Source organism: Zootermopsis nevadensis, unplaced genomic scaffold (genome assembly GCF_977971745.1).
Source record: "Zootermopsis nevadensis isolate Lab colony 2312 unplaced genomic scaffold, Znev_1.0 Znev_ptg000083l, whole genome shotgun sequence".
Lineage (NCBI taxonomy): Eukaryota > Metazoa > Arthropoda > Insecta > Blattodea > Termopsidae > Zootermopsis > Zootermopsis nevadensis.
This window is the reverse complement of record NW_028259214.1, coordinates 317,766-328,264: the sequence shown is the minus strand read 5'-3', so window position 1 is coordinate 328,264 and position 10,499 is coordinate 317,766. Positions and strand designations below refer to the sequence as shown.

The 10,499-nt window shown below is 36.6% G+C and overlaps 1 protein-coding gene and 1 long non-coding RNA gene across 2 annotated transcripts; one reads left to right on the top strand and one right to left on the bottom strand.

Moving 5' to 3' along the window:
- Nucleotides 1–50: 50 nt before the first annotated feature.
- LOC147870910 (uncharacterized) lies at nt 51–9,266 on the bottom strand. The gene is made up of 3 exons (XM_087341646.1): nt 9,097–9,266; nt 3,217–3,407; nt 51–477 (listed from the first exon to the last, which is right to left on the bottom strand). The coding sequence occupies exons 1-3, from the start codon at nt 9,262–9,264 to the stop codon at nt 408–410; spliced, it is 429 nt and encodes a 142-aa protein (XP_087197772.1). The 5' UTR covers nt 9,265–9,266; the 3' UTR covers nt 51–407.
- Nucleotides 3,407–7,531, top strand: LOC147870911 (uncharacterized). The gene is made up of 2 exons (XR_015533019.1): nt 3,407–6,859; nt 6,947–7,531. It is a non-coding gene; the product is annotated as an uncharacterized LOC147870911 (long non-coding RNA).
- Nucleotides 9,267–10,499: the final 1,233 nt, after the last annotated feature.

Genomic DNA, 10,499 nt, shown 5'->3' with positions numbered 1-10,499 from the left:
TGATCTCAAACTCCTCTTTCAGACAGACAAGGCACTCACACTGAATCTATAACCGTACACCTCCTCGGAAAGCAAGGAGATCACACGAGGGCCTGAGGTCTTCCTTGTGGCATTGTGAGGCATGCTACTAACTCGTGATACTTGGTCACTAGGAATCTAAAGTGTGCGACCGTGGTGTGGTGGCCACATAACCAACATTACAACCTGTAACCCTAGCTGATTACTTCTACCTTGTCCACTGCGATAGGCTCTTACACAAATTTAAATCAACAGCTACTGAATTTCCACATGCAAGTCACAAAACCTGAGGCTGCCAACACGTGTCTGTGGATCATCCCAACCGCATCGCCTGATGAATTGTGTCCATCATGCACAATGATCATGTCAGCTCCCAGTGCAAAGTCTTGCTACCTCTGTAGTAATGATGGACTCGTAAATGCGTAACGTCTATAGTATCCCATATGCTTGCAGGCACGCCTACCTGAAACAAAACCATGTACCGAAATAAACATCCGCATTGAGAGACCAGTATTAATTCTTACTACGAAGGCACTCTACACCACATTAATGATCAACTGGCCAACTAAACCGACCTTCCATGCAACCAAAATATTTCTCACTTTACGTCCTTCACACAAAGATGACACACATCAATTCTAATAAAATCAAATTAACTTCCACGCCATGGCAATATATATATATGACAGTGAATCTGCACTAGACTCGTAATGCAGCCCACGATCACGCCGACCGCAGAATTCGCCATTCTCCTCATACGCAGGGACGGCAACGTCGAAAAAAACAGCGAACACATCCCGCCACCGCTGAACTAGCGATATTCGATGATCGTTATATGCCCACCCTGACGAACTCCTCTGCCATCTAACGACAAAAGGGCTGAAGTAGATGTCCTACCTAGCACACTCCACTGCACTGCCGAACGAAATGCTGCCTGAAATACCACTCCACAAATTGTAAAATCATAAGCAGCAACGGGGTTGCTGGAAAGTACTTCCGTGACCGCCATTAGTTACATCTTAGCCCTTAAAAATGACAGGAACTACAAACAAATGAAGGCGAAACACGCCTACCGTCACCTATAAGAAACCAACTACCAAACATAATCATAACCTAAAATCATTTATGAAACCAACCACACGGAACAACACCTAGGATCGTAAAATACAGCTCAATCAACTTAGCACGAAGCACTATGAAACAAATAACACACATTTCGTAACTAGATCGCCTACATTCTGGCACACATTGCCTCTTGGTCACCCGAATTGTTACTGAACCCAGCGGCGTTTAACACCCTGCTTAGATCAAAACCAGACACAAATCTTTAATACCTACACGACTATCTATAACACAAGACACCGAGTGAAAGCGTCCACTGCTAACCGTAGTCTCGGACACGAACTTCCACTCGTCAGACTTCATGTTGGCATGTAGACACTCAACACCTCACGCGGATTCAGCAGCGACATCTTCCCTGTTTATTCAATTCTTGGAACTAAATTTGCAGAAACTAATAAGATGAAACGCGGGCTGCGTCAATTAATCAGGCCAACCAACATCACATATAGAAAACCAACTACCAAACATTTCCATAACCTAAAAATCTTCCATCATTTATGAAAACAGGTAGGATTTCGTAAAATACTGCACAATGAACTTAGCGCGAAGCATTCTTAAACGATTATTCTATATGTCGCCACGGGATTGTACTGCACGACTCTCTTTAGCACACCGACTGACTAAGCCCACTGGTAACCGTACTTACGAACACGAACTTCCCTTCGTCAGACTTCATTATGGCACTTGCAGCACTCAACACCTAATACGGATATTCCCTGCTCGATAATTTCTCACAACTAAATTTGCAGGAGGGCGTAGACCTTCTGCTTGTTCACTTATATATTTAAATTATATCCTTTTATTGAGACATGAATAATGCAGTCATTCGAACTGATGAATCTAATATGAATTATTCTAAGGCTCCTTATTATCATCATAATGTTACTCAATAAGTTTAATAAACATTAATGTTCATTGTCTTCACACAAAAGGCACATGTATTTAATTCAACCTTTTGAAACTCCATGAAACAGAGTCTTTCTTCCAAGCTGATGGTCACTCAGCTAGTAAAGTAAGTCCCGCCTTTCAAGGAACACAAAGGTTTGTTGCCAACTGGTCCTTATTGTGAGCCACAAGAATACAGTTCACAGCTTCCTATCCTATTCCAATAAGATGAACTTTAATATTATCATTTCAACTAAGCCTCCATCTCCCATGTGGTCTGACTGATTAAATTTTTTTATCTGGATAAGTTTAAATGAATAACAATGAAGTGCCTGTTTCCATTTGTGATCCTTACAATTACTGATTCAGGATGCTAATCTACAGGTCATCCTCTCAACCACAATGCTGTAAAAGCTGGACCACATAGTATGTAAACACTAAACTCACTTCCAAACAAACATTTATTTTGACCTATCTAAAGAATTAAACAAAATTAAACTAACCAATTATAACTTTAAATTCATTACATAATTTCAGTGCCAATTCACAAAGTCTCTTGTTTTAATTTCATGCCAGAAAATCAGCTATCACTCTCAGAAAAGCAAGTAAGCTCTTATGCAACTGGGGAACGACAAAAATCAGCACATATTAAAAATTCTCTCTTTTTGATTCAGACAAAACTAAGTTACATTCATCTACAGAAAACTTATGAATGAAAAATCCACACTTTAGGTGCTACAGCAAGAACAGGATATACAATAACAGAGTCATAGCTCTATACCCTTAACATGACAAACAATCAAACATGCAATATTTGAAAATGAATAAGAAAAGAGTGAACAAACTCAAATCAGCTAATCTTCAAGACAAAAATGTACATTATAACATTTTATCTAAACATGAACAATTATGCAAATTTAAGACAGGTTTTATTTCAACAAAAATTCTGATTGTGGACTTTATTGTAATAGTGAAACTGGCATATGTTCCAAGAATTTATAAATAAGAACAATAAATTAAATAAATCACCATCTCAGATGGAAATTTTATTTTAAAACATAAAATAATATTTATAAGTCAAAGAGATTAAATATTGCACAAATGTTCAAATCTTAGAAATCAGGTGAAAACTTGTTAACATGTGGTACTTTGTTCACTGGCAGTAAAAAGGTTCAAGTAGGAGTCTCTAACCTTACAAAGTTGGTCTCTGGCTCCTTGCAGATACAGTTCATGAGACCCAAAATGCCATTGAGTGGTGTATCCTGAGCTACAAGGATAATGCGATGCTTAGTGTTGCTTTGGATGACAGTCTGCATTTGCGGCAGCCAATCATAGTTCTGGGCTGCAATGTAGATCACAACTGGATTTTCCACCATCAATCCCTGAAACAGATTCCACATACGCTTTCTACCAAAATATATATTCTAACAAAAAATCATTTAGTTTACCCAAAGTTTCTTGATGAGCTGATGATCATACTGCCACCTCTGGCTTAACTGGGATTACTTTTTATTAATCATTTTATGGAACAAATCAATGTATTACTTATACAGCATTAAATAACATAATAATTACACTGGATGAAGTGAAAAGTATAAAGAAGGATGATTCAGTATGACCTGTACATTGATTATGTTGTTGTGGGTTGTGATGCCTTGTAGATTTATAGGTAGAATCCAAGATTTCAGAGAAAACTACTGTTTCTACCTTCAGCCTTACACGGTGTCATAACCCAGATGACTATCATCATATTGTCATCTTTACCATAGTGAAAATGTCAGATCTCACAAAGCTGCACAGTGTTCAATACGTAGAAGGGTAAGCATGCTGATCAGGCGCATGACTCAAACAAGTTAATTGCAGTTTCAGAGCATAATCATACTCTTAAACGGGTCTCTGATGCTCTTGTCAACCCAAGGTGGTAGATTTCCTCTTATATTATGAAATGGAATTACATAACTTGTAAAATTTACTGTAAAGACATTATCCTTATTTATACAAACTGAAAATCTCAGAATGCCTTTTCAGTAATTTCACTCACATCCATACTTATATCTTTTAATGGAGTTTTACTTTTAATCAGTTAAACACATACACATATAAAAGAGGCTAAAAAGCAGCATTACAGTAGACTTATAGCAAAATCAGACAATAAAATAAAAACAACATGGAACATAATAAAAAGGGGGACAGGAAAAATATATTTATCAGAACAAATGCCATCTCTTCTAATAAACAATGAAAAAGTAAATGATCCTGGAACAGTGGCTAATGCCTTCAATAAGTTTTTTCTAACAATTACTGAAAGCTTAAATTTAAATCAAACAGGGACAGAAGATGCTGTTTCCACTTTAAAAGCTGCATTTCCTGTTAACTTTTCTGGCTCTAATATCATTCCAACCACCGAAACTGAGGTGAAAAGTGTAATAAATTCCCTCAAATCAAAAAACTCATCAGGTTATGATGAAATAAGTAAAATTTTGAAGGCTTGTTCAGCTCTAATTAGTCGTCCATTAACCCACATTTGTAATCACTCATTATACACAGGCATTTTCCCTGACCGCCTTAAAATATCAGTAGTACGACCACTGTACAAGAAAGGGGACAAAACCAATATGACAAATTACAGACCAATTTCACTTTTAACTACTTTTTCTAAAGTGCTTGAGAAGATTATGTACAATAGATTAAGTCATCATATGCATGCTAACAACATATTAGTCCAGGAACAATTTGGCTTCAGGAAATGTGTATCCACTGAAGACGCTACTTTCAAACTAACAGACAATGTTCTAAAATCTGTTAACCAAAAAATGCATGTTGGAGGAATTTTCTGTGATTTAGCAAAAGCTTTTGACTGTGTAAATCATGAAATTTTGTTGGATAAATTGCATTTTTATGGCATTCAAGGAATAGCAGCGCAATGGTTCAGATCCTATTTAACAGATCGAAGTAAAAGCACCTAAAAACAAACGAAATTTTTTCTCAAACTGGGGAACAATAAAACATGGAGTCCCCCAAGGGTCAATTTTAGGTCCCTTGCTTTTTATAATATACATAAATGACCTTCCTCCAATAATAAAAACAATAAATACTTCAACAGAACCCATAATATTTGCTGATGACACAAGCGTCATAATTTCAAATAAAAATTTTGATGATTTCTGTTCAACATCAAACATAGTTCTGTCTCATATGAGTAAATGGTTTACTGCTAACAAGCTGACCCTAAATCTAATAAAATTTATAACAAATAACTCACCACAATGTGCTTCAAGTATTGGTTATGATGCGAAGTATATACAAGAGTCGATAAACACAAAATTATTGGGTTTGAAAATTGATAATCACCTAAATTGGACTAATCATATTGATGAACTGATACCTAAGTTAAGTGGCGCATGTTACGCAGTTACATCTCTGTTCCACGTCAGCAACACTGACACACTCAGATCAGTATATTTTGCATATTTTCACTATTTAATGAAATTTGGAATAATTTTTTGGGGGAAATTCATCAAACATCAAAAAGATATTCACTTTACAAAAGAAAATTGTTAGGTTATTGGCTGGTGTAAAACCTAGGAATTCATGTAGAAGTCTATTTAAGAGATTAGAAATCTTACCTCTTCCATGTGAATACATATTCTCATTAATGAACTTTATTGTAAATAACCAAGAACTCTTTCAAACTATACACCATGTCAACACAAGGAATAAAAATCAGCTTCATAGACCAATTGCCAACCTCTCATGTTTTCAGAAGAGTGCATATTATGCAGGGATCAAAATTTTCAACAGTCTACCATCTAATCTCTCAAGTCTTGTAAATAAAAAGGCACAATTTAAAACAGCATTGAAACGATACTTAATTACACACTCCTTTTACTCTGTCGATGAATTCCAAATGTCTACAAGTAAGTCGTAATTTATCCTTCGTTTGTATTTTTGTGACATTTATATGACTTGTGTTTGTATAACATGTATTGTATTATTATGACATCCTATTGTCATCTGACTAACTTATGGATCCATGGAATGTAATAAAGATGTATGTATGTAAAGTTCAAATATTTGGGAACAACAATAACAAATCAAAATAATATTCACAAGCAAATTAGGAGAATAAATTCTGGAAATGTTTGCTACTTCTCAGTTCAAAATATTCTGTCTTCCCTTCTGATTTCTAAGAACCTAAAGATTAAAATATGCAAAACAATAAGTTTACCTGTTGTTTTGTATTGGTACAAAACATAGAATGCAGGTGTTTGAGAGCAGGGTTGAGGATGATATTTGGGCCTAGGAGAGAATAAGAAGGGGCATGGAGAAAACTCCATAATGATGAGCTTAAAAATTTGCAATCCTCTCCCAATTTGTAGCCAAAAAATGACGTCTTCAAACAAACATTTGTTTACTCCATGTAGTCTGGTAAAAGTTTCCCAATATTTCATTGGAACTTGGTGCCAACATCTTGTGAGCTGTCAGTATGGGGCGATCAGCTAAAAATTACCTCCACACTTATAGTTACATATGGTACCAAGATTTAACTTCAAGAGTAGCAGTAATATTGGAAGGTAAAGTGTACCGAGGAGGATACAACAGAGTATAGTAGTAGGGATAAAGACATAATTACAGCAGGCCATCCATGTCAAGTGTTTCAGAGATGAGTACCGCAGCTACAACCCAGAAGACAGCCGCCTTCACACTCACTGCATTATCAGACTTCATCATTTACTCATGCGCTCCGCAATTTCATTCCTACTGCAAGGCACTGACAGACGCAAATTAACAAGGATGGTGTAGTCTTCTGGTATAACAATTTCTCACGCTGATGGTAAATCAAGAATTGCTTAACATTTTAACTCTTACTAATAAGAAACAAACATGAGCGCTAGTCTCATTTCTGTTCAAAACTTTTCAGCACTTCCAGGAGAAAGGAAAATCAGGACAATAAATCGACTGATGAGGAAGTAAGGCTGTCATCTTTAACTCACTTTTAAAACCTCTGAAACATCAAACTTTTATATAAATTTATAAAAGTGCAAAAACATTGTTAATTTAAGAACATAAAGTCTTTACTGAACATATAACAAACACATAAAATTATAAATTACTCCTGTTGAGGGGATGTTACAGAAATTAAAGGAGGTCTTCCAGTCTTCAGCATGGAGCAGTGTGAAGGGCCTTGCGGAAACCTCAAGTAAAACTTGGGCCAGTGGACATTAAGCTGAAATGAATTTAGATAATACACCAACTCATGTGCAATTAAAGTTTCAGTGTGGCATTACATGAAGTATGGTTTTATAAAGTGCTCAGTGCTTTATAATAAACCATGGTTTCATGAATTGTATGATTTTAATAGACAGACTAATGAATTAAAGTTTTGCCACTGATGGTGACCTCTTTAGGTCAAAACGCGTTTGGCACAAAGTGTTATTTAATGTGTAAACAATTTTGTTTGTATGCATGATTTTATATATTCAAAATATAAACTTTTCTTGCTGTTTTTACCCTTTCAGTTCCAAGGCCTATTTCCACCGTTTTAGTCTACTCACCCAGGCAAATTTTCTCATATTTAAAGCTTAAAATATAAAAATTCACCAAAAACAGAATTATACACACATACTCATGAAAAAAATAAAACACACTTATACACTAAATACTGCAGATTAGAATAAAAAATATCTCGTAAATTCTAATTTTTTACTTAACTTGGGAAAATTTTTGAGATACTGAAAAAAAAATTCATTCTCAGGATGTAAAAACAAATTGATTTTTATCTTCCTTCTTCACCACTCATCCTGCAAGAAAGAACATTTATTTCTGCATAATTTTATGTAAGTTTGGTGACTGTACTGTTAACTGATAATGAACTACAACAGTTTTTGTAAAACAATGTACACACACCTAACTTTGAATGTGGCCCAGCCATTGCCTAGGGGAAAAATTTACAATAAATAAACACTAATTTATAACATGAAGGAAAACAACGAAAATATACAGGGTGATTCAAAAGGTTAGGGCCAAACTGAAGGAGCATATAGAGCGACTCAGAGAGAACAACTTTCGAATAGGAATCCATGTCCTCCGAAGTTTTCCTGAGTCAGTCGAAACCATTGAAGACAGGGAAGTCTGATAATATATCGCTGAAATAATCGTACTTTGCTATTCGCCTACTAGCTTAATTTTGTTTTTCATTAAAATATAAGGATTACATTAGCAATCTTACAAACCAAATTTACAACAGGTGTTCAATGTGGCGTCCTCCAAATTCAATGCAGGCGAACGAAACTCTGGCGCACCCTTTCAAATAGCCCAGGAGCCTAACGGACCACGTCAGATGCAGCCAGTATTCTGGCCAAAAGTTGTTCTGTGTCGTCCAACGGTGTCACGTAAACGATGCTCTTGACATGACCCCAAAAGTAGTAATCGAGAGGTGTCGAGTCTGGGGAGCGGGCTGGCCATTCAACCGGCCCTCCGATCTCTAACCAACGCCCGGGATACATGTGATTCATACACACCTTCACACTAGTGTAAACTGAGGAAGTTGAACATTTCTGGATACGTAGTTTAAACAAACTATCCTATGAAGATTTCTGGGTTGTTGCGCCGTGTAGTATGGTCGATGTTAACCAACGTTTCAGAGGTCATGCTGTCTCCGTCATCAGGACGATGAATCGCCCTGATGATGGCGCAACAACCCAGAAGACAGCAGGCTTTTTAGTCACCGCTCTGAAAACCTCAAATCCTACATAACATCTTACCATTATACACATTTATATACACATGCACACATATGTACATGCCCATGTATATATACATAGAAACATACCTGTGTTCATTACAGTAGGGATATCGTCCGATTGTATGTGGCAATAATAATGAAGAAGATAAATAGAATTTTAAAAATCTCTATGCATTGCTGTAAAAAAAAGGAAAGGCATAAGACAGCATTATGTTTATGACGTTATATCAGTATCATCTCATTAGAATCTGGTAACAACTTTATAAATCAGCATCAATTAGAAATCGGACCGAAACTGTAGAAAAAAAAATTAGATATGCACTTACCTTGACAAGCAACCCGACGAATTTGAACATGAAGTCGCTTAAACCGCCATATTTGAAAATTATGGGCCATGTGAAAGTGAACAGAATAACAGCTCCAAAGTTGTAAATTTCTTGATATAAAGCAAATGAGTCAAAGTTTGAAAACTTCTTCCCAAAAATATGTTGCATTATTTATGGTTCAATAACCACATAGCTATAGATTCTGAAGCATATAATACCATAGCCAAGCTGGGGAAGAAAGAACACAAGAATAAAATTACAATCACTGAAAGAATTAAGTGCATTAGACTTCATTCAAGCAGAATTGCCCATTGAAAAAAATACTCTGTAGGTTATTTAATTGTTATTTAACTTATCCAAATGTTGAACAATGAATAGGATGAAAATAAAGTGGATAGGAAGCAGCACAAGCCTATTTATTTTAAGTTTAAAAATAAACTAACTAACTAGATGGCTTACAGAACCCTAAGGTTCATCACCGAATTAACCAAAGCCCTCCACCGGACCCTGTCCTGGGCCAACAAAATCCAGTCTCCTTCAACTCCTATCTCCCATAGATCCCGCCTGAGATTATCCTCCCATCTACGTCTAGGTCTCCCCAGCGGTCTCTTCCCTTCAGGCTTCCCAACCAATACCCGGTGCACACCTCTTGTCCATCCATGCGCACTACGTGCCCCGCCCATCTCATTCTTCTCGACTTAATCACCCTGACAATATTATTAGAAATATACTTCTTGTATCTATTAATGTCAATATGAAATGGTTCAAGGCAATACTACTTTTATTTAATCTATATTATCTCAAGTCAGAGTAGAGAATCTTACCATAAGAATAGCCAGACCAAAACCATTCCATACAGAATCCACGTATTTGCGTTTGAAGACCACAACATCCACTCTCTTTTTTACGGTGTAGAAAAATATGAACGTTACGAACATGACTTCACAGACTGCGACAAAGTAGTCATATGAGGTCACAAGTTGATGTAGCTTCACTATCTTGCAGTCATATGATGTTAAGATTCCTCTTGGTGTGTTCTCAAAAACAAGCCTGTTAATAAAGACATAAGAAGTTTAGTAATCACCAATTGGTTAAGCTGTACTCTTGGGTGGCCCTAACAAACAGTACTAGCTAGAGATGCTGCATCAAAGCTGATTGTCATTTGGAAGGATCGCAATATCAGTAGACGCACTGTTGTGCCAGCGGCCCCTTGCCGTGTATTTGTACCCCAGGGTAGCACTTGTTTCAGAAGTCTTGGGATTTCACAGAGTTACGCAATATACAGGATGACTGGTGGGAAGTCAGGAGAAGTCGGATTAAACCAACCACTCGTCCTACCGCAGAAGTGAGCATCCAAGTTCTGTGTTTTCTTGGGAAATAATGCATACGTGACTTCCATGGTG

Excerpts from the sequence above, each read along its gene's own strand:
- LOC147870910 (XM_087341646.1), bottom strand. The coding sequence starts at position 9,264 with ATGCAACATATTTTTGGGAAGAAGTTTTCAAACTTTGACTCATTTGCT. Across the intron at positions 3,408-9,096 it reads TCGTCGGGTTGCTTGTCAAG|GGATTGATGGTGGAAAATCC; the intron begins GTAAGTGCATAT and ends AATCTGTTTCAG. Across the intron at positions 478-3,216 it reads CCAGAGACCAACTTTGTAAG|GCGTGCCTGCAAGCATATGG; the intron begins GTTAGAGACTCC and ends TGTTTCAGGTAG.